The sequence below is a fragment of the Abramis brama genome (assembly GCF_963993115.1).
Source record: "Abramis brama genome assembly, chromosome: 22".
Taxonomy (NCBI): Eukaryota; Metazoa; Chordata; class Actinopteri; order Cypriniformes; family Leuciscidae; genus Abramis; species Abramis brama.
In genome coordinates, this window is record NC_139984.1 from 16587686 (window position 1) to 16615603 (window position 27918).

Genomic DNA, 27918 nt, shown 5'->3' on the forward strand with positions numbered 1-27918 from the left:
ATATAACAGAATTCATAAAGTCCAATGCTACTACTACTGTTTACAATGCAAATTTCACCTGAAATGATGTGACTTTCTGGAGAATGATGTAATTAGGGATCTGGAATGATTTAAAATGATTTAAAAATAAATACATTTGTGATACTATGACAGAAAATATCTAATATTTACATCTTTAAAAAGTAAGTATAGTATTTTATTCAGTATATTAAGACTTAAGGCCTGTTCAAATCAAGGACGATAACTATTATGATAACGTATTAAAGGGTTAGTTCACCCAAAAAAATGTCAAGTTGTTCCAAACCTGTATGAATTTATTTCTTCTGTTGAACACAAAAGAAGATATTTTAAAGAATGTTGAAAATCAGACAGTTGAGGGTAGCCATTGACGTCCATATTTTTTTCCTACTATAAAAATCAATGGCTACCGTCAACTGTTTCATTACCAACATTAGGAACAATAGAAATGTCCACTCCACAACTATAACAATAAGGACACGGAGGAATGATATAATTGGAATCACATTCCAATCCCTTTTTTTCCGACGGCAGATGTGCGTTTGTATGGACAGCCGCTAATATAGTTATTGTTATAGTTATCTTTATAGTTATCATTCTTGTGAATGGGCCTTTAGGTACATAAACATTTACTGCATAGTCATAATGACAGCAGAAAAAATAATCCATCAGCATTTTGGTTAATGAATTTCTGAGGAAGAGAAGGGCCTATTTATAGATACATTTACAGAATGTGTTTTCCTGCAGGAGACTATGAGGTTTCAGTCATGTTTAATGAAGAGCATATTTCCGAAAGCCCTTTCCTTGTGTCTGTCAGTGCCGCCGCAGATATGAGTCTCACGCAAGGACAAAGAGGCGATGGTATGATTAACAATTTTTGAAGACAATTTCCATTTTGCATGGGATATATTTGAGTGTTTAGGGTCTGACTACTTTCTATTCTGCCAGTAGATCATAATCAGATGTGTAACAGTTACGAGGAACCCTCTCTGTCAGAGATGGAGATAAACATATCATCTGACAGCAGTGCTGAGCCAGTTTTCCTGTCTAACGCTAGTAAAGTCATCTGCCATGGTCCAGGCCTGAGTAAGGGCATTCTAGGACGCAAAAACACTTTTTATGTGGACTGCAGTAAAGCTGGTGAGTGCAGCTTGACATTAGCTAAAACATTAAGTAACTCGTTTCACTTGGTTCTGAGAGACATTTATTTTTCATTACTTGAGTGCAATTGCATTTGTGTTGTAGGACGAAACCTTCTCTTTGTCGGCATGCATGGCCCCACTGTCCCCTGCGAGCGGGTGTCGATCATTCACATGAGCGGACATCAGTATAGGATCAACTATGCCGTAAAAGAAAGGGGGAAATACATATTAGCAGTGAAATGGGGAGATGAGCATATTCCAGGATCTCCGTTTCATATTAGTGTTCTATGAAATCCATTAATATGTGTATGTGTGTACATGCGCTACCATTCAAGTTTTGGGTTGGTAGGATTTTTGTTTTTGAAAAGTCTATTATGCTCTCAAAGGATGCATACATTTGATTTAAAAAACAATACAGTAAAAAACAGTAATATTGTGTTTATTTTTATTGTAGTATTATTACAATGTAAAATTACGGTTTTGTATTTTTAGATATTTTGAAATATAATTTAACCCTGTGATGGCAAAGCTGAATTTTCATCATCATTAATCGAGTCTTCAGTGTCACATGATCGTTCAGAAATCATTTAGATATGCTGATTTGATGCTTATGAAACATTTCTTGTTATCATCAAGAAAAATCAGGATTCTTTGATAAATAGAAAGTCCAATAGAACAGCATTTATTTGAAATACATTTTTTTTGTGACAATGTAAAAGTCAAATTAATGACCTTTCTCAATAAAAGTATTAATTTCTTTAAAGAATAATCTTACTGAACCCAAACCTTTGAACGGTAGTGTACACATTTAAATCTTTTTTTTAAACATTTTTTAATTATTTATATAATTATAATAATAAATAATTATAATTATATAAATAATATTTATAATAAATGCTTAAAATATATAATAAATATATGTAAGTATTATTGTTTTTTAAATATATTATCATTCTCCTCAGATTCCTTTATTTTTTTTTTCACTACTGTTTATTTGATGTATAACTAAATTGAATGGCTGGTTAAAATCACACATTTGAACGAAGGTGAATTGGTTTCCATAACTTTGCTCGCATGCAATGATGCCTTTAGACATCTGGAGGATTTCATCTTGTGAAATCTTTTAGAAATTTGTAAGCGGTCTATAAATGTGATATGAGCATAAATGCAACTAAATAGCTTTAAATGTTAAATGGAATTTAAATGCAATTTTTTTTTCATTATTAAATGCATCGTCATCTAATTTATTTAATCCCTTTATTTACTTTGAGTAAGAGAAATATTGCATTTTCCATCTGACCTCATTGATTTCTTGAGATCACCACAGACAGTTTGCTCTGGATGCCATCTCAGTGTTTATTGAGGTTAGCAGACAGCTGACTTTCATTATATCCGAAGCGCAGACAGCACACTGACCAGCCACGGTATGACCTTTTAGGATCTGTCATTTGAAACTGCTTGATTATGACTGACTTCACTGAATGACGTCAGTGTAGGATTAAGCTTATGAAGTAAGTTCATTGCTCTCATTGTTCCAGATCTATTTGTTGAGTCATACGACAATTGTTGTTGTTGTCGATTTATACTTTTTAACCTCAATTCAAATGTTTAGTTGTCCTAGTAATGGCAAGATCATTGTAAAATATGTCTGTGAATGTATAAAAACATTAAGGAAAAAAATAGACGTATTGTAGGCAGTGACACTTAAACGAATGGATAAAATGACGGTCATGTAAATATTTGAAGCGCATGGTGAGATATCTAGGTTACATGTATTGATTAGACACGAACAGATGCTGCCAGACCCTCCCCTATCCCTCACCCTCTTTGAATCTGACCTGTACATATGCTGATTTATAGCAGAGCAACAAAGGTATTTTGAAGTTTTTCATCATTCCCTGACATTTTTAATGTTTGGTAGGCTTTCTGCTTGTAATTGTGTGCTGTATTATTCTGCAGGGTGTTGACTAGATAAAACCAGAGTTGCCATGGATCAGGATATGATGAATATGTTTGCCATTGCTGCAGGGACTCTTGCTATCCCTCTCCTCCTCTTCATGGCCTCCTTCATGCTGTGGCCATCATCACTCATCAAAGTCTATTACTGGTAAATGCCACTTATGAATAATAAATACATGCATTTACCTTCATTATAATATGTAAATATTAAAGCCCACACTGAAAATAAAGATATAATGTGGAATTAAAAATATTTCAGATTTTTAGGTTCCCAATCAAATATTTGTTAACCAAATTTGTGACTGACATTTTACTCAAAATGTATAACAAATGCTGTATATTAATGATATACTTTTATTAAATTAGAAAAGAATGCAAAAATAAGCAGTTTCACTGTTACATCAGTCTTTTGTTATATCAATCAATTTATATGAGCATTTTTTTTTATAGCTATACATTTATTTTTTCTGTATGTATTATTTTGTTTTTCATATGGCAACACTACAAAAGTTTTATTTGTTAACATTAGTTAACTTCATTATGTAACTTCAGCTAACATTGAACAATAGTTTATTACAGCATTTATTAATCTTAATTGTTTGTTTTTTTATGTTGTACATTTTTGGCAGATGATTTTTACCAACAGGATTGCAGTGATGCATATTAAATGTGAATGCACATATGTTTTGTTCATATATTCTGCCCCATGAACGCTTTGTGTTTGTGGAGGTACTGGAGGAGAACTCTGGGTCTTCAGGTACGTTATGCAGACTGTGGAGGTTATCGCTTCTGTTACTCGCACAGGGGGAAACCAGGCCTCAGGCCCTCTATACTCATGCTGCACGACTTCTCTGCTCATAAGGACACATGGCTCCCCATGGTCAAGGTATAGTATATTTACATGGCTGGGGTGCGAGGTAGAAAATGAGAATGCTATGTACAGTATATTGTTCATTATAACAGCGATAAGCAGTTTGTGTCTTCATCCTAAACAGTACCTTCCCAAACATCTGCACCTGCTGTGTGTCGACATGCCAGGGCATGAGGGTACAACGCGTACCAGCACGGATGACTATTCAGTCCAGGGCCAGGTCAAGAGAATACGGCAGGTAATGGCTGGATAGGTACCTTTTTCTATGAATGGGTATACATATTAAATGTTTGTGTTGGCAGCATTTATGAATATTCCCCTCTTTTACTCCACTCAGTTTGTAGAGGCCATTCGACTAAACAGAAAGCCGTTCCACATGGTCGGGACTTCAATGGGTGGCACTGTGGCAGGAGTGTATGCAGCCTGCCATCCCTCAGATCTCTACAGTTTGACCCTCATCTGCCCAGTCGGTTAGTTAAAGGGGTGGTTGATTATGATTTCACTTTTCTAACTTTAGTTAGTGTGTAATGTTGCTGTTTGATCATAAACAACATCTGCAAAGTTACAACGCTCAAAGTTCAAAGCAAAGGGATATATTTGCTTTTAAAGAAATCGTTTTTTAAGGACTACAACAAATGGCTGGTAGGGACTACATGACATTCCTCCCGGGTTAGTGACATCACTAACCCTAAAACTCCGCCCCAGAACACGATTTATAGTTTATCAAGACAGAATATGCTAATCAATGACTAGAAGATACACATAAGCTACATAAATTCATCAACTAACCATTCAGAAATGTCCTGTTGCATTCTATGTTGTCACTTCTTGAGTCTCTCCATCATTGTCTGACTCCGGTTTGAACATAAAAGGCTAAAAGTTTTTGAAATTTTCAGTGCATGTCTGTGTGAGTTAAAAGGACACAAGCTCCGCCCCCTGTGCCAGGAGCATCAGCTCATTTGCATTTAAAGGAACAGACACAAAACGGTGCGTTTTTGCTCCCCCTTAAAAAGTGACAACTTTAACATGCTATATAAAAAATATCTGTGGGGTATTTTGAGCTAAAACTTCACATACTCTAGGGACATCAGAGATGTGTTTTATTTTGGCATTATACCACCCCTTTAATATATTTCGTCTTTGACAGAATGCATGGATAAGTTCATACAGACATAACATAAAAATTACATTTTTCTCTGAAGGTCTGAAGATCCAAAGCGAGAGCAAGTTTGACAGTCGGATGCATGATGTGGAGCACAGCCAGTACACACTGAATATTCCTCTTATCCCATCCACCCCGGAAGAGATGGAGGAGATGCTGAAGCTCTGTTCTCACGTGCGCTTCAGAGTGCCTCAACAGGTTAGTCTCACACACGTCATGTAAGGTTGCTCTAGATTCAGAACACACCTTCACACACCATGTGTGGCGTTTACCTTCGTTTCTAGATTCTTCAAGGCCTGGTGGATGTACGGATCCCACACAATGACTTTTATCACGAGGGTCAGTATGAACATAGGCCTACTAAATGTATTTACTTTAAATATGCAACATGCTATAGAAAGTCTTGTTTTGCCTAAAGTATCTTCTCTATAAACTACCACAGTTTTCATGGAAATTATGAGTGAAAATTCCAAATATGCTTTGCATGAGCATATGCAGCAAATAACTACCCCTTTACAAGTCATCTGGGGCAAACAGGACCAGGTATGTGTACGCATGCATAAAGGAACTATACATAGAAAACACACACACATGCACATTGTACAGAGTTCAGTACATTATTTTAGTATCACTGAGATACTGATGTAGTATTAATAATATTCTATTTATTTTCAGGTAGTGGATGTGTCTGGCGCAGCGGTGCTTGCCGAGGCTCTTCCACACTGCCGTGTTGATCTGCTGGAGAACTGCGGTCATTCTGTGGTCATGGAGCGACCGCGACAAACAGCCAAACTCATTTTAGATTTCATCATCTCTCAGCAGAGCACAGAGAGCGCCAGCACCAAGAAGAAATCCTGAGACGGCTCTGCTATCAGTTGTGTTTTGATTAATACTTAAATGCAGCACCTCACTGACCCTGAAGTATATAACAAACTTAGGGAGAAATAATATTCATAGTAATAATTTTTCAGTGTTTTTCAGTTTGATTGATTAAAGAAAGAGATCACGCTTATAAAAAGTATATGGTAACACTTTACAATAAGATTTTATTTGCTAACATTGGTTAACATGAACTTAACTATGAGTGCATTTATTGATCTTAATGTCAATTTCAACATTTACTAATACATTTGTTAAAATTTTTATTTGTTGGCATTAATGCGCTGTGTGAGAACCTAACATGAACAATTGTTTTTGTATTAACTAACATTAAGGTTACTCTAACAAAGATTTACAAATTATGTATAAAAAGATATTGCACATTATTCATGTTAATGCATTAACTAATATTAAAGTCGGCATGAAATGGAAGTTGCAATTTCTTCCCTCGCACCATAAATGTCATCAGAGAAGAGATGTCACTGCAAGAGGGAGAGAGCGTTATGTTGATTAAAGATTATGAGGGCACATGAATTAAAAGAGAGAGAGAGAGACCCTGTTGTAAAGTGCTGTAGTATATTGATGGTATAGTTATGGCATTCGATGGGTAATACCATGGTACGTTTATGTATACCATGGAACTGATTATGTACCAATGCTCTTAAAGGAATACCCTCATACATTCAGGGTCTTAGTAGATCTGGGTCCTATGATTGTAAAGGCTTAAAAATAAAATGTGTGTATATGTAAAGAGACACACACACACACACACACGTGTGTTACTTTAATCAATTACAATTCTACAGACTGTTACCAAAGAAATCTGGCATTTATGTTTATTTAAGAATCAAACATACAAAAAAGGCACATCCCAAACATCCTAATTGGGCTCAGGTGATTGACAACAAAATAGAAAAAAAAAAAAAATCCATTTTTTTTATTTACACATAGGCCTACTGTTTCATGCTGCTTATGTATTTACATTGCATAAGGTAAATAGTTTACTAAAGTTTATAGGGGTGAAGCTACAATATCATGATAAAAACATGGTTGATTAATTTAGGCTATTGCTTCTGAAATTGTAATGACAACTAGATTAAAAAGTTCGCAGAGACAAACTTTAAGTTGGCTTGAGAAAGCCGGACCAAATAGTTTGAAGAAGTTTTAAAAGCTTTAAGTTTGAAAAAGTTTTAAGTTAAAAGTAGTTCAAAGTAGTTTAAAGTTAGAAGTTTGATGGATGGATGGATGGATGGATAGATTCTTGATCTTGCACTACAATCTGGATTAATTAGAAGAAATATATTGAATTAATCATTTCAATTTAATACAATTCATATTTATTAAAATACATGTAAATTCAATTGTATTTCATTTATATTTATTAATGTATACAATTATCCTGCTGGAATTGCTGTGTGCCCCTATAGCTTACCTATAACACCATTGCAGCATTTCATCAGTAGCTCTGTTACTATGGCACGTGTCCAATAAAATAGAATTTGCCATGTCCATAAGTTATTGTTGGTGAGACTCTCCAGTTATGTGATATTTGTGCAAAGCAACATTTTATCCCTAGCCTTAAAAGGCAGTCTAGAATGTCATTAAATCTGCCGTAATGTACGCTAGTGCAGGTCACGTGACAGTGCGGAATACTGCCGTATTCTCGTCTTTGAGCAGCTAACTCTCAGTGTCCTGTACAGCCGCAACCAAAAACGACGATTAAACCCCTCAGCTCTGGAGACGGGTAAGGATGGGGTCATCCCACACAGTATCACTGCCAGGAAAAACATTTATTTTATTCATTTATGTCACGGTTAAGTTAGTAGTTCGCAGGGAGCTAGCTGTATATTATGGTAGCTGGCTAGCAAAGGTTCCTTGTAAAAACGTTTCATTTTATTAAAACATGTTCATGTTTTTTAATGTTTGGTACACCAGGTACAATCGCTGGACATTCCTAACTCTTCTAAACGGTAATTACGTTGCAGAACACCTGTTTACTTGTCTTACCAAAACAGTTAGCATGCTATTGAGCATCTAATTCACTGAGCTTCTTTACAGTGATGCATCTTGTGTTTATGTGCGCGTCATTACCGTCTCAGAAAATATCAAAGACCCTTAATTGGGTCTATACAGTTATTTGCCTTAATGTATGGCTAATACGTTTCTTTTTTTTTTGCAGGTGTAATCAAGCATAATATCCGAACAACTTCTGTGGGTCAGAGCGGTTTACCTATCCTTATCAAATGGATAATGGGGACTGGGGACATAGGGTAAGTAACTTTATGTGGAGAAATATTTTAACTGAAGTTATTGTTATTATAGAAGTATTCAAGTATATTGGTTATTAGTCAGAGTTGTGTTTCATGCAGTATTGCAATTTGAATTTGAAGTAGAATTGAAATTCAGACATATAATTTTTTTCTAACTAGAAAATAAAATTAATTATAATAATCTTTTAATGTTAAATAATCAAGCTCTTTAAGTCTGGTGCATTCTGATTGGCGGTCAGTGTTTTTATCATTCATCAGCTGGAAAGAAATTGTTCTGAAAGTGATTCCAATGGTATGGTTCCTGCGTTGTTATGTGGACTTAGCTATTCTCATAGAATTAGAGCGATTATTCAAAATTCGTAGTTATGATATTTATTTGTTGGTGTGAACAGGCCTTTACAATTTTCTTACAGTACTAGATGATGAAAAATCCCAAAAGTCACAGATTGCCATTGAAAATGACATTGTAATTACATCTAATAATAATTAGACATGTACTTACAATCTACATCCACAAACTTGGTTCAGTCCTGCAGCCTGTTCTAAATTGACTTTATTTTCTAAGTAATCAGATTGAAGGTTTTTCCATAACTGACATTCAAATAGGTCAAAGTTTCCATAGATAGATGAGCTATCTGTCTGTCTTACTGCAAGGTCTATGTAGCCTTCGAATTATGACCTTTAAACTTTAAGCTTTTAACAGTATTTGTCAAGCCGACATGTTTAACGAACCATCCTTTTCTATTTCCAGTTCAACACACTGTAAGTTCTGTCCAATATGATTCAGAGCCATTTCCTCAATTTTTTCAAATCCTGTTATGAGTGATGCACCACAATTTCAGCAACCAAAAATATTCAGCCGAAACAGCAAAAAATGAATTTTTCAGTTTCGGCCTAAATAGGTTTGGAGGACCAAAATCGTTGATCATTGGCGTTTAATTAGTGCTTCTCCAATGATGCAATTTGACAGTGTCTATTTTGTGCACCCAACGTGGATAAACTACAACAGGTAAACATGTCAGCAGTGTGGTGACCAAAAGTGACACTAGAGTAGAATTTATTTGGCTGAAATATAGAGCGGCCCTCATTGCGAAAGAACTTTATGACTGGTTTAATATATCAAACTGAAAACACAACACCCTGAACAGCATACCGGTTTCAGTTACCCAAACTTTATTTTCAACTATCTTTAATTTTGGTTTTGGTAAAAACATTTGATGCATAACTACCTGTTATTAGTGTCTTTTTATTTTATTTGCTGTTAACAGATTAGTCACATTAAAGTCCATAATGACACAACTTTTTGATTGTGTGATGAGTTGCATTAATTAAAGATTTCTCGCTATTGTCCGTCTCTTTTAGTTGGCTCACCCAGTCACCTTAAATGTCGGAGGTCAACTCTACACGACTTCTATCTCCACTCTTCAGCGTTACCCAGATTCCATGCTGGGCGCCATGTTCCGCGGCGACTTCCCCACCACGCGGGACGCTCAAGGAAACTACTTCATTGATCGGGATGGGACGCTTTTCCGCTACATATTAAACTTCCTGCGCACATCCGAGCTCACTCTTCCTGTTGACTTCATGGAGACGGACCTTCTGCGTAAAGAAGCTGACTTCTATCAGATCGAGCCTTTAATCCAATGCCTCAATGACCCAAAACCTCTGTACCCACTGGACACTTTTGAGCAGGTGGTGGAGTTGTCCAGCACTCGCAAGCTGTCTAAGTACTCAAACCCAGTAGCGGTTATTATCACGCAACTAACCATAACCACTAAGGTCCACTCGCTGCTTGAGGGAATATCCAACAGCTTTACCAAGTGGAACAAACACATGATGGACACCAGAGACTGTCAGGTGTCTTTCACCTTTGGACCATGTGACCACCATCAAGAGGTGTCTCTAAGGGTCCACCTCATGGACTACATCACCAAACAGGGATTCACGATTCGGAACACACGGGTGCACCACATGAGTGAGCGTGCCAATGAGAACACAGTGGAGCATCACTGGACTTTCTGCCGGCCAGCATATAAAGTAGAAGACTGACCCATTTATGAACGTGGTGCCATTTCAAATGTGGTTGCTGCTGTTTCCAATGTGATGTTTTAATATGTAGGTATTCCATTGTCAGTTGAGGCCAAGCAAAAAAAAAAAAAAGAACAAAAAAAAAAAGGAAAGGAATGAAATGAAATGAAATGTTCAAAATGAAAGCATCAGACCAATATGATATAATATAAATACATATTCAGATGATACTCAAGCAACTTTCAATAATCTATAAAACACCTTGACCATGTAAAAAAAAAAAAAAAACATTCCCCAGAAAATGTTTCAGGTATTCATTCATTCCATCAGATGAGAAATCTGTCAAACATTGTGCACTATGTGCAACATCAACATGTTAGTGTGCATGTATTTCTAACACATTCTTTAACTATTAAATGTCCACATGCTGTACATGGAAATACATTTTACTGATTTGTTCCATCAGTTTCATTTCAGAAGGGGAAAAAAAGCATCAACATGAGCTAATTGTCTCATTTTAGTCTCTCCTACTGAGAGTGATTGAACATATAAATCATGGAGAGACTCTTTTCAAAGTTAAATTGTTATTAAATAGGTAAATATGTATATATTTGCTTAAACACTTTTTAACCTTATGCCAGTAAGTAAGAACACCCAATTCAAAAGACTATGAAAGGGACTTAGACGGTTCCCTCTCTTATATCAGATTTGGTAGAGTCCTGCTAGCGGACCTATTAGAACACAGTATTATCCATGACGTTTACGCCGCCATGTTTGCCTGTTCTGTCAGCGCACTGCGGGTACATGCGCCAAGAACAAGATCAGTGTTAAAGGGCACAAGTGTTCAGATGTTGTATTCTAGCGTTTAAAACTCAATTTTATTAGTTAATATTATTGCGCTGTGCTTTAGATCTAGCTGGTAACTGTGTTTTAAAAAAAAAGTATGTTTAGAAAAAGTCGGAACCTAAAATATATATTAAGTCTTGTTCCCGGAAAAAGACGATTTGGAACGTACAGATTTTTGCCCTTGTTCTTCTGTATCGGGGGTGTCATGGAGTGGATCATGATTAACGTGAGAATAGGACGAGAAACGTTTTGTAAGTATCACAAGTCAAATCTTATATATACATACACGCCCCTCTCTTTGAAGCGTTTCTGTGCATCATTCGGCGTCCTCATTGCGCAGGGCGGCCTGACAATTTTTGCGTAACGCTTGTGTTAATAAAACGTGAATGATGATTTACTGAAATCTTTAAAACAAAAACTTTCTGAAAAAGTCTGTTTTAACTGAAAGCAGCTTGCACTGACATCTTAAAATATGTCAGTGCCATTGTTTTGTCTCGAGATGTACCAGTAATGTTTTTTTTTTTTTTCTAAGGCATGTTTATAAAAGCTATTTAATTAAACTAAGACCTAATCCTGTCTTAATCTAAGCCCAGTTCTGTAAAACCAGGCCTCAATGTCTATCATTGACCTTAATTACATAGGGCTCACAGGTGACTTATAATAAATACCCTATGTGTGTAGGCCTATATGAATTACTGTTTATTCTGTATACTATTGGTTATTGTTATAGATAAGTGGTTACATTATTTTCTGTCTCCACAGATGATGTCTACAGAAGAAAACAATCGGAGAGGGAATACCAAAACAAGATTGATGAGGGCTTGATTGTGCTCACAAAGTCTGAAGCTAAATGAGATCATCACAACACAATGGAAATACATGATCATCATGATGAAGAGACTGAAATCAAAAACACTTTGACACTTTTGCACACTTACACACCTTTGATATCAATCAAAAAGGGATACTATAATATATCAACTGTAAAGCAGCTGTGACAGGGACTGCGTAATTATGTGGACAGATGAGGTGCAAAAGACTCTGTGTTTCTGTACAGAAGGTTGCAATTTTTGTATTGACTAAGATAAAGATGGTTATTTATGCAATAAAAGTAATCTGTCCTGTGATTCTAACCAATACACTTTGGAAGCCTGTCTGTTTCAACTACAAATCTCCATGAATCTCTATTGTATTGAGAAAAGCTCTCATATTAATGACTTGGCATAAAATAATGAGAATCTTTGTAATTGTAATCAAAATTAGTATCTCAAAATAATGAAAAAGTCATAATTATGAGTTAATATGTCAAATACAGGAAAATGTTTATAATTTAGTGTATTGTAATAAAAAATCTTGTGTATAATAAAAAATGAAGAATTATGACTTGGTATATCATAATAATTAGAAACTTTATTGTATGTATTTGGCATATCTCATAATAAGGACAAACTTTAACAAAAACTTTAGTTAATGCCAAAAATATTAAAATAATAACAATGACATCTCATAATAAAGAGAACTTACTCATTATAATGACTTTCTGACAAACTTTCTTGTAATGACTTTCTCATTATTATGCGATGTTAAGTCAGTTACAAGAAAATTATTATAATATAATTAGTCATGAAAAATGTTGTCAATATGATGAGAAGCTAAGCCATATTGTAGTTCTCATTATTGTAGTTTTTTTTTTTTTTACTTTTAAAATGATGGTCATTTGTAGTGTAGCCTATAAGTGCCATTTGTAAGTAAGTTTACGAAGATAAAGTCCATCAAAGTCTGTAGGTCCAAAATTAATTTATTTAGCCTACCAGCAATGGATAAAAGTCCCACTGAAAATCGTTTTCCCATACATATTCTTTGCCTCACGTTTTACCTCAGCAAAAACTATTGCAAATATAACAAAATGATTACACTGAATAAAGGTCAAGAAAATAGTTGTATATGCGTCTTGCAAATGATGTAAAAACGTTTAAATGTGTGACTGCACTTAAAAGTCAATATTTTTTTATTATGCTGTTAAATCTTTGTGAATGTGCTGTCTATCATCATCATAACAGCAGTTGCCAGCTGGACGACAGCTTAAGGAACATTTTCTTCTTCTAAGAGCATTACTTGTAGTGTCCAATAGGCAGAGATCTCAGACAGATGAAGCTGTTGGGATATTGGGCCAGAGTTAACGGGTTTCCATCGAGCCGAACCTCCTGCATGTTGTACCTGATGTAGTGCGTGTTGTTTCCTTTGCAGAACGTGTCATCCGTCAGTGACGTTATGTTATTGTTCTGAAAACGATTTTAAAAGTATGCTTACTTGTAGGGACACACTTAAATACTACAGTAAATATATTTAGACTATAAAGATGACCGTACATGTAGATGAACCACGCGCAGACTTTCCGGCAGCGGTGGTACGGCCTCCAGCCCGTTGTCTCCAAGGTACAGGTATGCCAGCTTGCTGAGTTTCTAATGCAAAAGATGGACCCCAGTCATGATGAATAAGACAAACAATGTATTAATAAGATTTCAGAATCTTTATTTTATTCAATTTTTACCTTGAAAATGTTTGCTTTCACTCCCTTTGTTTTAAGTAGATTGTGATTGACATCGAGAGACATAAGTTTAGCTGGCAGCATTGGGAGTTTGACCAGCTTGTTCCCAGCGAGCGTTAGTTCCTCAAGCTGATCGAGTTTAGAAAAGGCGCCATCTTCTATCTCAGAGATGAGGTTGTCAGACAGGTCAATTCTTTTCAGCGTGGCTATGAAAACAACACAATATGGACGTATCATCCCAGCTAACAGGGAACGTTCTTTCAAGGTTATCTCAAAGTTATGAACTATCTTTCCAATAACGTTAATAAAACGTTCGTTCAAAGTTCTGGTTAATGTTCTCAAAACAGCACAAACGTTATTTATATAGTCTATGGAGCTTTTTTTTTTTTCCTGAGACCTTCATCTAACGTTTTTTAAATGTTACTATTTGTTTTCAAACATTCAGAGGTGACATTCCCATTATGTTTGAAGAATGATAAAATGAAATGTTCCCTGTCGCATGACCAAGAAAAATGTTTTTAAAATATTTACGTTGAGAACATTCAGGGAATCTTCTTTAATAATGTTTTTATGGGCTACTTTAATGGGAATTTTAGAAAAACGTTCTTATATTAGAACATAATTTTGTTAGCTGGGATGGCTATACACACAATTGGACATTACAATGGGGATGCAAATAAACATGAACATCTTTATTATTTACTCAGCCTCATGCCGTTCCAAACCTGTTGGACTAATGTGGAACATAAAAGAATTGTGTTTTTTTGTCCGTGGACTCTTAAAAATAAAGGTTCCAAAAAGGGCTTTTTGAAGCAATGCCATTTTTGGTTCCCCAAAGACCCTTTCAGTGAACAGTTCTAAAAATACTTTTTCTTAGTGTGAAGAACATTTTAATAATCTGGAGAAACATTTTCCACTAAAAAGAACCTTTTATGCAATGAAACGTTTCCATGGATGTTAAAAGTTCTTAATGGAAAATAGATGCTAATAAAGAAACTATGTTCTATTAACAAAGTTCGGGAGGAGCACGTTCAGATAATCTAACCAATCATAGAGCCGTCTTACTTCTGTCCCATGACAGTTTTCCAGCATCCTTCCACCACCCCAACTCCTCCCTCTCGATTATTCCTATCCAAGCTAGGGATGGGGGGAGTACCCTGGGTTCAGGCCAAATTTCGAGCTCAGAGCCCTCTCCTCGGACAGCACGCCAGATACGCATATTCTGATTATATGTAAGTGTGAACTTGTGAACCTATAATTTTAAGTCAATGAGGTCAAAAAGTCCAATAAAAGAAAGTCACAGGGGTTTTTAGAATGACATGAGGGTGAGTAAATGATGACAGAATTTTCATTTTTGGGTGAACTATCCCTTTAAATGCACAGAACCTTCTAGATGTGTCTCTCCTTCTATACCAGTGACTCTAAGGGACCTTTCTCAGGACTGTTTGTCTATTTGAGCCTTTTAAAATAGTCTCAAGGAAAATTTCACTCAGTTGCTCTGATTACATTGATCCGGTTCCAATCATTACACAGTGTGTTTTTGGTGGAAACACCCAAAAGCTTTTCTAGCATAACTTCTTACCAATATCAGCGAAGTCTTTGTTGGCAATTTTAGTGATTTTGTTGAAGCGCGCATAGAAGTAAGCCGTTTCCTTTGGCAGTGGTGGAACTGTTGTCATGTCAGGAGAAACCTCCTCACAATACACAGATCCAATTAGACACACACACATCAGGCAAGTAGGAAGTTCTGAAAAATAAAAATAAAATAGAAATAAATAGGCTCAAATATTATTTTTCATCAAATGAATGCAAAATTAAAGTAAAGAATAAATACCCTTGTCATCTTTATCGTCTGCTCCTGGACTTTCGTCATCTGTTTCAGCTGGACTATCATAGTCTAGGCTGAGAATGACCTTTTTCTAGAGTAAAGCAGATTACAAGAAAATGCTATTATTTTGTTTCCTCTCAATATCAACATGTTCAACCAGTTCGCATGCTATTTTGCCTTTCCCTGAGCTCATGAGTTCCCAGATAACTTGCCAATTGTGCTGCTTTCCATTGGACATAATCCCATTATGGATTTAACAGGTTTTCCATTGTACCTTTCTTAGAACAGATTTATGATATCTGGCATTTTGATTATACATACATGCATATATTCATTTTAGCCATCACAAACATATATGTTAAGCAAAATTCTATTTTAACATGACAATGTTTACAAATTTCTGTATAGACATGCATTATCAGCATTAAATTGTCATACCTTTGGTTTCTTGACTTCCATGACAACTCTACTCTCTGAGATTGATTCTTCCTCATCTACTATTTTCAATATCCCTTTGTGTCTAGGTATCACTTTATTGGTTCTTGCCATATCACAAAATATCCATGGCACAGTTACGAAAAAGAGTAAAATCCTCAGACCCATCATCTTGTGAGGAGAAACAGTTCTTGTCCTGTGTGAAGAGCAGCGCAGTGTGTCACGGACTCTGAGTAAAATGAGACCTTTAAAGAGTTTCTCTGCAGTGACTGCCTGTGAACCATTAAAAAACAAGTCATGAAACTGGCCTTAACCCACTCTGTGCTGTCCTAAGCTTATTTAACGGATCACTCGCCCCCATTCCTGCCAAAATAAACTGTACTGAAGATGTTTTATTGATTGCTATAATCCATTTCATGTCCATATGCGTTTTGAAATTGTGCTTAAAGGGAATAAAGAGGATAAAAACACTTTGAAATTTATATATTTTTGCTGTCTTCTTGTGAATGCGCATGATCTTACAATAACTAATAAGACCCGTTCCTCCCTTTAGTGATATAATGAGACATTTTCAGGGAATACTGGGATCCGGAAAATAAAGGAAAAATATAGAGGAGAAAGAACAGTTCTGGCTATGGAAATAAACGATGGAGTTCAACAGGAAATGACTATTAGTTCAGGAATCTTGGACAGCATTTTTGAATTTGGTGAACTTTAAAAACCCGTCAAGTGTGTCGTCCATCTCTATGTGACGTTCAAAAGCTTTATTGTTAGAAATTGTTTGGTAGGTATCAGGGGATGGATTGACAGAAGACGGAGAAAACCTTCTGTTCCCCCGTTTTTGATTAAGCCAAAACGAATTCCTGATTTGGGCGAGAGAAATAACATCATCTTTATACTGGAAATGCATGACAAAGTGCTGTGAAATAGATTTCAAACATCATTCAGTTGATATGCTGAATGATATATATAACTTCACCTTCTTTATAGATCTCTATGAAGTGAGAAAGATCTGATGGTTTTAACAGTGATCCTCTGGGTTTTGAGCATTTATGGAGTACTGCCTGTTTTCATCAGAGGCATGTGATCACCTGGGAGAAGAATTAACCAGGTGTTCAAACAAATGCATTCCAAGACTTTAAAAACGCACTTCCTCGACCTCCCTCTGGGTGCCGTTACTTAACCTGATGGGACGTAGGATGAAACCTATACAGACTAGACAGTTCAACAGAGATAAACAAAAAGATCAGCAACATTATTATTGAAGGCAAAGTGTCTTTGAGGCAAAGTCCGGATATTATTCTGCATGGTTTGCCTGCAGCTCTACCGACTGATGCATAATGGAGAGAGTGTGAACATCTCAACAGATGTGAGATATGAGGCGCTTAACGTTTGGGCTTCTGTCAGGCAAAATATATTAGTTAAGTAACAATTGCACAGGGCCCAACAGTGAAGATACCTGGAAAACCCTTTATGATGGAGCTTATGATCACGTTAAACCGAGGTCCTGACTCTCTGTGGTCACAAAAAATCCCAGGATGTCTTTCGAAAGAGTAGGGGTTTAACCCCGGCATCCTGGCCAAATTTGCCCAGTGGCCTCTGTCCATCATGGCCTATAATCATCCCTATGTACTCATTGGCTTCGTAACTCTGTCTCCTCTCCACCAGTAAGCTGGTGTGTGGTGGGCGTTCTGGCGCAATATGGCTGCCGTCGCATCATCCAGGTGGATGCTGCACATTGGTGATGGTTGAGGAGATTCCCCCCTTCTATGTAAAGCGCTTTGAGTGCTGAGAAAAGCACTATAAAAATGTAATGAATTATTATTATAAATGCAAAATATAAGTTAGTTTTGGCCGGATTTTGTTCGAACTGACGTCGATTTGCCTTTAATTTATACTTATTTCAGTTTGAGCAATTTTGGTACTTCAGTACCTTTTTAAGTTTAAGTTTTTCACCTAATAGTTCTTTAATAGTTCTAGTTTTAGTTAACAATAATAACACTGTTATGCATGGCAAAACTGTCCTGATTGATTCAGTAATTTTCTGAAATGACATTTGCTTTTGCTTCTACTTTAGTTCTACTTTTGCTTTTAGAACTAAATGGAGCTGGTGACACATTTATTGCTAACTGAAAGCATAATCAAATTATGCAAAATATTTCATAAACAAACATGTGAGGTAGCCTATGTATGGAACTGTTAATGTTTAATAATTATTTTATGTAGCTGATAAGATTTTTTTTTTCACTTTTATTGTTTCCTTTAGTTTTTTACTAAACAAATTTTTACATAATTTAATAAAGAGGTTACATATAGTAAATAGAAATGTTACTAATAAAATATAATGTCATATGTATTTGCCATGTCACAATTGTGCCCCACGGGCCTTTTGCCTTCATTTATCTTCTCCATTTATTTTTACACAAATTATGCTTTTCCATTAATTTTACATTACCCATAATCCAAAATTGTGCTTGTAGACATGTAGGATGCAACGTTTATGCTCCACATTCTGTTACTCCTTTAATGTTTTAAACAAGTGCAGAATTTACAATGAAATATTTTCAGTTTCTCCTTCCTGTGGGCTGATGAATCAGCGGAGGAGGCAATTTTTGGTAGAGAACACAAGTGGATCCATCTTCACCGATCCGATAGGACACCTCGGAAGGGTCCACCCACAGGGTCAGCTCTATTGGAAGTGATTTGGAAAGCTGCTCTTGTGCAAGTCCAACAGCAGAGGCTGCTTTTCCTATGAGAGGGTCCATTCTACGGTTAATCCGTAAACATCTGTAGCCAGAGCCTCTGCAGGGAGCATGAGGAAACCAATGCTGCCGATAGTGCTCTAGAAGAGAGGCATATCAGGTCAAACTGCATAATAGCTTGCATACTGAAACTTTAAAATACATTAAAAGCATTTTACTATTATTAGTCACTAGGTTATTCAAAAGAATATTACTGATGCCATCTGTTTACATTTTTATATATATATGAAGAGTTCAGATGCAAAAGCCTCTAAGTGCCATCTGAAATTTTCTTCTAGAATGGTAATTTTTATCAAGCTTGTATATTTAAGTTCAGTAATTTCACTTTAATGACAATTAATAGGTAATCTTCATTGCCATTTAAGTGAAATTACTGAACTAAAATATACGAGCTTGATAAAAATGGTCATTCTAGAAGAAAATTTCAGATGGCACTTTGAGGCTTTTGCATCTGAACTCTCTCTCTCTCTCTCTCTCTCTCTCTCTCTCTCTCTCTCTCTCTCTCTCTCTATATATATATATATATATATATATAATACTCGGAGGCGTGAGAAAAGCAGGTCAGTTGTCTCACCTGTCAGCGCATCAGTGAGTGTGTGAGTAAAGAGCTGCAGCTGATCTCCAGTGAGAGAAACACTGTTGCTGCTGCTCAGTAAACTACTGATGAAAGTAGCAGCGACTGACACCTCTGTTTTCATCCTATTTTCAGCGAGCATATGCTCCTCACGAAAAAGATACGAGCCGCAAAGTACAGTAGCAAATAAAGATAAAGGATAAAATAAATAAAGGTAAATTACGTTGAACTCTACAAATTCAGTTATTTATCTTAACAAAATTGTAAATAACTCACTTGTAAGTTTTCAACGACACAAAACACTAAAAAAAACACTAACTTTTGTATTTGTAATTATAAATACCGAGGGACTAAAACAGATATTCAGTTTAAACTAGAATATTAGCTACATTAATTGTTTGGAGGACAGACAAATATTACTGAGAGTAAAACTACAACAGAACTTCCAGACTGTTACGTCATAGGGCAGAATTAGCGCGCTTCTCTAGCGCCATCGCCTGACAGATCAGCAGTCACGTGTGCAGAGCCAGAGAGCTTTCTCAACCAGTGTGCTTGACCGTGGTTTTAAAGAGTTAGTTCACCCAAACATTTTGTCATCATTTACTCACCCTCATGTTGTTCCAAACCTGTATTAGTTTCTTTCTTCTACTAAACACAAAATAGGATATTTTAAAGAATATTGGCAATCAAATAGTTGACGGTATACATTGACTTCCATAGTAGGGAAAAAAATACAATTAAGATAACAATGGTGCTCACACAAAATATTGACACTTTGGACACAGTTTTGTTCACTTAGGGTGCACTCACTTTTGTTGCCAGCTATTTTGACAAGTGGCAGCATATATATATATATATATATATATATATATATATATTCATATTCTGTGCTAATTTTGAGAGAAAATCCACAGAATATATTAAAATAGTCTTTGTTGGTTATTTTAGTGATTTTAGAACTAAATGGAGCTGGTGACACATTTATTGCTAACTGAAAGCATAATCAAATTATGCAAAATATTTCATAAACAAACATGTGAGGTAGCCTATGTATGGAACTGTTAATGTTTAATAATTATTTTATGTAGCTGATGAGATTTTTTTCTTTACTTTTATTGATTCCTTTATTTTTTTACTAAACAAATTTTTACATAATTTAATAAAGAGGTTACATATAGTAAATAGAAATGTTACTAATAAAATATAATGTCATATGTATTTGCCATGTCACAATTGTGCCCCACGGGCCTTTTGCCTTCATTTATCTTCTCCATTTATTTTTACACAAATTATGCTTTTCCATTAATTTTACATTACCCATAATCCAAAATTGTGCTTGTAGACATGTAGGATGCAACGTTTATGCTCCACATTCTGTTACTCCTTTAATGTTTTAAACAAGTGCAGAATTTACAATGAAATATTTTCAGTTTCTCCTTCCTGTGGGCTGATGAATCAGCGGAGGAGGCAATTTTTGGTAGAGAACACAAGTGGATCCATCTTCACCGATCCGATAGGACACCTCGGAAGGGTCCACCCACAGGGTCAGCTCTATTGGAAGTGATTTGGAAAGCTGCTCTTGTGCAAGTCCAACAGCAGAGGCTGCTTTTCCTATGAGAGGGTCCATTCTACGGTTAATCCGTAAACATCTGTAGCCAGAGCCTCTGCAGGGAGCATGAGGAAACCAATGCTGCCGATAGTGCTCTAGAAGAGAGGCATATCAGGTCAAACTGCATAATAGCTTGCATACTGAAACTTTAAAATACATTAAAAGCATTTTACTATTATTAGTCACTAGGTTATTCAAAAGAATATTACTGATGCCATCTGTTTACATTTTTATATATATATGAAGAGTTCAGATGCAAAAGTGCCATCTGAAATTTTCTTCTAGAATGGTAATTTTTATCAAGCTTGTATATTTAAGTTCAGTAATTTCACCTTAATGACAATTAATAGGTAATCTTCATTGCCATTTAAGTGAAATTACTGAACTAAAATATACGAGCTTGATAAAAATGATCATTCTAGAAGAAAATTTCAGATGGCACTTAGAGGCTATTGCATCTGAACTCTCTCTCTCTCTCTCTATATATATATATATATATAATACTCGGAGGCGTGAGAAAAGCAGGTCAGTTGTCTCACCTGTCAGCGCATCAGTGAGTGTGTGAGTAAAGAGCTGCAGCTGATCTCCAGTGAGAGAAACACTGTTGCTGCTGCTCAGTAAACTACTGATGAAAGTAGCAGCGACTGACACCTCTGTTTTCATCCTATTTTCAGCGAGCATATGCTCCTCACGAAAAAGATACGAGCCGCAAAGTACAGTAGCAAATAAAGATAAAGGATAAAATAAATAAAGGTAAATTACGTTGAACTCTACAAATTCAGTTATTTATCTTAACAAAATTGTAAATAACTCACTTGTAAGTTTTCAACGACACAAAACACTAAAAATAAAACAATTAACTTATGTATTTGTAATTATAAATACCGACGGACTAAAACAGATATTCAGTTTAAACTAGAATATTAGCTACATTAATTGTTTGGAGGACAGACAAATATTACTGAGAGTAAAACTACAACAGAACTTCCAGACTGTTACGTCATAGGGCAGAATTAGAGCGCTTCTCTAGCGCCATCGCCTGACAGATCAGCAGTCACGTGCAATATAATCTGTCTGCATCCTGCAAGACTTCAAGTTACGCCCCTTCAAATTACGTCATTTCAAGTTACGCCCCTTCAAGTTACGTCATTTCAAGTTACGCCCACTTCAAATTGCTCACTGTTTTTTCGACTTAAAGCAGCGCTGCACAGGCAGGTCGGTGTATAATATCAAAGTACCGCGAGAGCGATAAGAGCAAACAGACAGTTCTGAATGCTTTTGAATCGCTCTCGCACGAGTTTAACATAAACAGAACATACTAGAGTTGATTAAACTGACTCTTAGCTGTTCAAGAACCGAAATGCTTGTTTTGGTATACAGTAAAGCAAGCTGCAATCTGCATTAGTGCCAGGGTACTGATAATGTATTGCAAGAAACCATATTGCAATGTATTGTTTTGTCAATTATTCTTCCCACCTCAACTAAAGTGTGGAGCAAGCACTATCCTTTTGGAATTGGGCTTTATTTCTTTCTTTTTTTCTTTCTTTTTTTTTTAAATAAATAATTGTAAAAATCTTTTGATGTCTTGTTGTATGCCTGATTTGGTGATAATTAAAAATGTTGACTCATATCAACAGCGCTAATGAACAGCTAAATGCACCGCTGACAAACAAATCTTATGATACTTTTGAGACAAATGAACAACAAGCACACCCATAACAAAATATTTTAATTGAAAGGCAACAAAATGAGGGTGAAAGAACAAATGAGGAATTGTCACTCAAAAGCACCACAGCTTTACAAAAAATAAAGAGGACACAGTCGTAAACTGGTATAGAAAACAATTAATTAGGCGACCTCAATGCATTTACATCTATTAGGTGACATCTTACCCATGCATTTACATTTAATAATGGAAAGTGACCACTCCAGGGCGATCTACTACTGGGTCATTCTATGGAAATGTCCATTTTTACAGAAATATTACACTTAAAAGGCACTTTGGCGTTACAATTTCTTTACATTTTAAAATAAAACATTGTTATTTGAACAATTACACCTTCTTAAGCCATCAATGTGGCACTATTTGATTTTTAATTAATTATATAGAATTCCAAGCACCACAGAAGTGAATAAAATGTATATAGCATATATTTACTGTCCTCTGAAAATAACTCAACATGCAGCCATTATTGTCAAAATAGCTGGCAATATTGTTATATATATATATATATATATATATATATATATATATATATATATATATATATATATATATATATATGTGTGTGTGTGTGTGTGTGTGTAAATATATGTTTATATGCACATTGACTACTCGTTTATTTCTATAGTATTGTCCCTTGAGTAGATATACGAAAATGTTTGCTAAAATGTGAGGGGTGTACTCACTTTTGTGAGATACTGTATATATATGTTCTTTGCTAATTTTGAGAGAAAATCCGTAGAATGTATTAAAACAGTCTTTGTTGGTTATTTTTGTGATTTTAGAACTAAATGGAGCTGGTGGCACATTTATTGCTAACTGAAAGCATAATCAAATTATCCAAAATATTTCATAAACAAACATGTGAGGGGTGGGTATGTGTGGAACTGTGTGAATAAAATGGATTTCAGATCTGTGGACATCTGCAACTGTGCATTGCAACTCAGCTACTATGATGTTTTCTGAGGAATTCTGGGTGTGTAGATTATGTGTGGGCCAGCGCTTTATTTCTTTTTGTGAAGCAAGAGTTCGCTGAATACTGTGCAATATTGAATATTGCGCATGTATATTTGTCTTACACAACAGGTAATTACGCAAGTAACTACATATTTCATAAGGAATATTTATTTTATTTATTTATTTTCTGTCTTTTTAATCAATCAGTAACTTTGCTGGAATTTGACAGACCTTTACACTTATTGATTTAAAACCGTTAAAACTCATTATGTTATGTTTGCTGGGTAGCTGCAGACACTAATGCAACTTTACTTAACTATGTTGTCATATTGAACTGTTGAGTAAAAGCAGTGCCCTAAACTGGAAAGACCTGAAAGACGGCGAAGAGAGTAAAAAGATTATACACCACATAATTACGTTAGTTTTGCATGCAAATATATTGCATTTATCTCAATTGCAGGGTGTGTAAAGCCCCACACTCCTCGTACATTAGCAAGAAAAGCTCCTCCCTTTGTCCACAAATAGCAGAGCAGAGGGTGTGTCTTCAGTCTTCCTGAGTATAATAACACCAGTGGAAAAGTCTTCAGCTGCGAAACGGAAAGAAAAGAGAGACGCGCATTGTTGAAGTGAAAACCCAGCACATTTCAAATGAGGTAAGGAAGTCTGCTTTTGAGTACATTGATATGCGACTCTGCCACAGTTTGTGAACCTGTGGTTGCTACAACCATGTTGTAGGCTACTAGGCAAATATAGGAAAGTTCTTTGGAGAAAAAAAAAAACCCAGTTGTAAGCTGTTAGAAACTAGCACTCACAGATCATGTTTCAACCTGTTATCTGCAGTCTGGATTACTTCTAAACAACAGCATAGGCTATTTACTTCACAAAAGGTTGCTAACCTTAAAGCAGACACATCCTGATCAATGACACAGTCTATCATTAGGTGTTAACTGTCGCAGGTCTCATCCTGAAAAGCAGCCAAAACTTTGATCATAACATGATTAGGTTTGTTAATCAGTCATTCAATGGAAAATCTGAGTGATTTTGTGTCTCCAAATTCATCAAACCTGATGAATTGTCATTGTCTTTGTATGTTTTTACTTGTTATAGTTTAGATCAGTGACCTTTTTGGGATAGGAATGGGGAAATTAGTCAATATTTGACATTAATATTTATAAAAATGAGAACTTTCCATACCACAAATCACAATCATATGATGAAGTATTACTCATCAGTTTTAGGATCACTTTTTTCAATAACTGTAAGTCTGTAACAGTACATTTAAATGAGTTTATTTATTATTTATTTATATTAATTGAGGTCTTTTATTCTCCATTGTCCTGCTTCTACATTATTTTTATTTGTTTGTACACTTCTGCAGTGTCTGTCTGCAAACGACTCATCTATTCCTGTTAATATAACATTTGAAGGCTGTTCTTTCCCATTGAATTGTAAAGCTATATCTACAAAGGTCTTTCTCTCACTGTTTACATGCAGGATGACCGGCAGACTGTTCCTCTTCACCTTCTTCATCCTCTCTGGCTCGCTGACCTGCAATGGCTTCAGAATTTGTGCCTTTAATGTTCAGAGTTTTGGTGATTCAAAATCAGCCAATTCCATAATCATGAATTCTATATCACGGGTAAGAGGATGAATACTACAATGCTTTTTACTTATATTTTTAATATATAAAACACGTCTAAATGTGAATGTGTACTGTTTTGTTCTTTCTTGCAGATTGTAACTCGTTGTGACATATGTTTACTCCAGGAGGTCAGAGATCAGAAAAATAAAGCCATCCCACGCCTGCTTCATGCAGTCAACAGGTAGACAATATGCAATATGAACTCAAAGTGTTACAAATCAGATTTAAGAGATAAGCAAATCTATAGTGCGTAAATGCTATTACGTTATATTTTGTTTCCAGGCTTAGTAGTAATGATTATGACTATGTGGCAAGTGAACGTCTCGGGAGAACACAAACGTATCAGGAGCAATACGTTTTTGTTTACAGGTATGTGTTCAGCACTTCTGTTCTTTAGGACAGTATGTAAAGGCTAAGGATGCACATGATATTGGGAAAATGTTTATTATCAGCTGATATTAGAGATGTGTTGATTTATCAGCAGTGTTGGGGAAAGTTACTTTTAAAATTAATGCATTATAATATTGCGTTACTCCCAGAAAAAGTAACTAACTGTGTTACTTTTTATGGAAAGGGCTGGGCTTGCTTGTTTATTCAAAGTAATTTTTGCTTATTATTATGGTTGAATTGGATCACAGAAGTTCAGCAGCAAAGACATTGGTTAATAAAGTCAGATTAAATACATAAATTATATTTGTGTAATTTAACATTTAATTGTTGCAGGTTTGCATTTCACCGTTTTTATTTATTTAGTGGAATACTGAATCTGTTTTTGTGCAAGTGAGCTGAGTTTCATCACAGTCTGCTCACATTTAGCCTAAAACTACAATATCCATTATGTTTATACAGCGCACACAGCGCCTCTGCACTTACTCCGTATTTCTCTCGACATGGGGACAGGAGAGGTGTCAGTCAGCACATGGGAAAACAAAGGAACTTATTTGAAAAAACGTATTTTGTTGTAAATTTAAAAGTAATGCGTTACTTTATTAGTTACTTAAAAAAGTAATCTGATTACGTAACTCGGATTATTTGAAATGGGTCACCCCAACACTGTTTATCAGTATGCTCATTCCCCATATTTTTGCATTTAAGTTAGATTTGCTGTCATCTAACACTCAAAGTTATTTAAAACATTAATAATTTAATGATACCATCTTTAGCAAATCACATGTGAAATCACAATGAATATACACTATATTTTTTATAGTGTACATTATGTTGTGATGCCTAAATTCACTTAGATTTTGAATATAATAATAATAATAATAATAATTAATTATGTAATAAATAATGTTTATCAGTTATCAACCATAAAACTAATTATTATTATATAATTATTATTATTATTATTATTGGTGCATCCCTAGATAAGGTAGGGTGTTATTAATATTAGATATTTCTTTATGAGAGGTAAGTTATGTCTTGCTGCATTACTTTCATTAATACAAATATATTCTTGATCACCACAACTGTTTTTTTTTGTTAAGGCCTTACAAGATAAGCTTCCTCATTTATTTCCCCCCCCCCCTCATACAGGAAAAGCACAGCAAAGCTGATAAAGCAGTATCAGTATCCAGATACGCAGAAAGGGGATGTTGATGCTTTCTCCAGAGAACCCTTTGTGGTACATTTTCAAGCCCCTAAAACAGGTCAAATTAAAAAAAGGAAAACTTGCTCACTGAATTTAAGTCACTGAAGTTTGATGATTTTGATCATGATCTGATAATGTCTCTATTAACAGTGGCCAAGGAGTTTGTCTTGATACCGCAGCACACTACTCCTTCAAATGCCACCAAAGAGATTGATGAACTTTACGATGTCTTTGTGGATGTCAGAGAGCGATGGAAAATTGAGGTGTGATGATGGATTTCCTATATTATATAGAGCATCATTTCTTGAGATCAAGTCTTAAACCTTGCTTTTTTGTCATCTTGCCAGAATGTGATGTTCCTTGGGGACTTCAATGCAGCTTGTGGTTACGTGGCTAAAAAGAACCATAAGAACATCAGGCTCTTATCTGACAAGTCTTTCATCTGGCTGATTCAGGGTCACGTGGACACTACGGTGAAACAGTCAACTGACTGTGCATACGACAGGTATGCTAGCAAAATGTTCATATTAGCATAATATAATAAAGATGCTTATGATTTGCATGTAGACATGGCATAATGATTCATATTTATGGCTACACTCTACAGAATTGTTGTGCATGGAGAGCCATTTCTCAGAACAATTGAACCGCATTCAGCACAGCCGTTCAATTTTCCCAAGGAATTCCATCTTACAGAAGCTCAGGTAAGCCAAATTCAGCATTTACCATTATTTTGTGCATTTTCATGTCACTGAACTTCGGATTGTCTGTTATAGGCTTTAGAAGTAAGTGATCACTACCCCATCGAGGTGGTCCTCAAGACTCAGAAATCAGGGGTTTTCGCAAGAAGCAACAGAGCATCATGTCTTTTGCCTACAGCGTTTGTGCTGAATGTCTTACTGCAGATGATCATATGAACACATATCAACCACGAGTGGACTATTCAATTCACCTAAATGAAGTGAAGACTTTACTCTGCTATGTACTTCTCATTTATTCATGCAAGTTAAATATTTTCATTTTTGGAGAGGATTTTATTTTTGTAATAAATTGACAAATATGCAGAGTTGT

The 27918-nt window shown here is 35.5% G+C and overlaps 6 protein-coding genes across 11 annotated transcripts in view; 5 read left to right on the top strand and 1 right to left on the bottom strand.

The window, feature by feature from the left end:
• flnbb (filamin B b) overlaps nucleotides 1–2403 on the top strand; it is a 24492-nt gene extending 22089 nt beyond the window's left edge. Inside the window, exons 41-43 of the mRNA XM_084098456.1 lie at nucleotides 766–879; nucleotides 970–1158; nucleotides 1264–2403. Of these exons, the coding sequence (XP_083954582.1) occupies nucleotides 766–879; nucleotides 970–1158; nucleotides 1264–1451 (491 nt within the window). The 3' untranslated portion in view covers nucleotides 1452–2403. The remainder of the gene's footprint in view (nucleotides 1–765; nucleotides 880–969; nucleotides 1159–1263) is intronic.
• On the top strand, nucleotides 2168–6463 carry abhd6b (abhydrolase domain containing 6, acylglycerol lipase b). 4 transcript variants are annotated; one of them, XM_084098458.1, is made up of 10 exons: nucleotides 2168–2671; nucleotides 2944–3033; nucleotides 3120–3267; nucleotides 3849–4005; nucleotides 4115–4228; nucleotides 4328–4460; nucleotides 5193–5350; nucleotides 5437–5491; nucleotides 5595–5695; nucleotides 5828–6463. In XM_084098458.1, exons 3-10 carry the CDS (start codon nucleotides 3149–3151, stop codon nucleotides 6008–6010), a joined length of 1020 nt encoding a protein of 339 aa, XP_083954584.1. In that variant the 5' UTR covers nucleotides 2168–2671; nucleotides 2944–3033; nucleotides 3120–3148; the 3' UTR covers nucleotides 6011–6463. The 4 variants fall into 4 exon arrangements, with proteins under 4 accessions (XP_083954584.1, XP_083954583.1, XP_083954585.1 ...); XM_084098460.1 differs by having other exon boundaries at nucleotides 2517–2584; XM_084098457.1 differs by having other exon boundaries at nucleotides 2168–3033.
• A 1055-nt stretch (nucleotides 6464–7518) lies between these two features.
• kctd6b (potassium channel tetramerization domain containing 6b) lies at nucleotides 7519–10769 on the top strand. 3 transcript variants are annotated; one of them, XM_084098464.1, is made up of 4 exons: nucleotides 7519–7775; nucleotides 7967–8001; nucleotides 8211–8301; nucleotides 9664–10769. In XM_084098464.1, the coding sequence occupies exons 3-4, from the start codon at nucleotides 8275–8277 to the stop codon at nucleotides 10348–10350; spliced, it is 714 nt and encodes a 237-aa protein (XP_083954590.1). In that variant the 5' UTR covers nucleotides 7519–7775; nucleotides 7967–8001; nucleotides 8211–8274; the 3' UTR covers nucleotides 10351–10769. The 3 variants fall into 3 exon arrangements, with proteins under 3 accessions (XP_083954590.1, XP_083954589.1, XP_083954591.1); XM_084098463.1 differs by having other exon boundaries at nucleotides 7662–7774; nucleotides 7957–8001; XM_084098465.1 differs by lacking the exon at nucleotides 7967–8001 and having other exon boundaries at nucleotides 7665–7775.
• A 458-nt stretch (nucleotides 10770–11227) lies between these two features.
• uqcc5 (ubiquinol-cytochrome c reductase complex assembly factor 5) lies at nucleotides 11228–12314 on the top strand. Its single transcript, XM_084098466.1, has 2 exons — nucleotides 11228–11426; nucleotides 11938–12314. The coding sequence occupies exons 1-2, from the start codon at nucleotides 11273–11275 to the stop codon at nucleotides 12027–12029; spliced, it is 246 nt and encodes an 81-aa protein (XP_083954592.1). The 5' UTR covers nucleotides 11228–11272; the 3' UTR covers nucleotides 12030–12314.
• Nucleotides 12315–12955: 641 nt separating this feature from the next.
• ognb (osteoglycin, paralog b) lies at nucleotides 12956–16566 on the bottom strand. Its single transcript, XM_084098462.1, has 6 exons — nucleotides 15990–16566; nucleotides 15558–15642; nucleotides 15306–15470; nucleotides 13727–13929; nucleotides 13545–13637; nucleotides 12956–13457 (listed from the first exon to the last, which is right to left on the bottom strand). Exons 1-6 carry the CDS (start codon nucleotides 16155–16157, stop codon nucleotides 13287–13289), a joined length of 885 nt encoding a protein of 294 aa, XP_083954588.1. The 5' UTR covers nucleotides 16158–16566; the 3' UTR covers nucleotides 12956–13286.
• Nucleotides 16567–23921: 7355 nt separating this feature from the next.
• Nucleotides 23922–27913, top strand: dnase1l1 (deoxyribonuclease I-like 1). Its single transcript, XM_084099008.1, has 9 exons — nucleotides 23922–24264; nucleotides 25106–25250; nucleotides 25346–25434; nucleotides 25536–25622; nucleotides 26793–26905; nucleotides 26998–27110; nucleotides 27195–27352; nucleotides 27455–27551; nucleotides 27624–27913. Exons 1-9 carry the CDS (start codon nucleotides 24260–24262, stop codon nucleotides 27762–27764), a joined length of 948 nt encoding a protein of 315 aa, XP_083955134.1. The 5' UTR covers nucleotides 23922–24259; the 3' UTR covers nucleotides 27765–27913.
• Nucleotides 27914–27918: the final 5 nt, after the last annotated feature.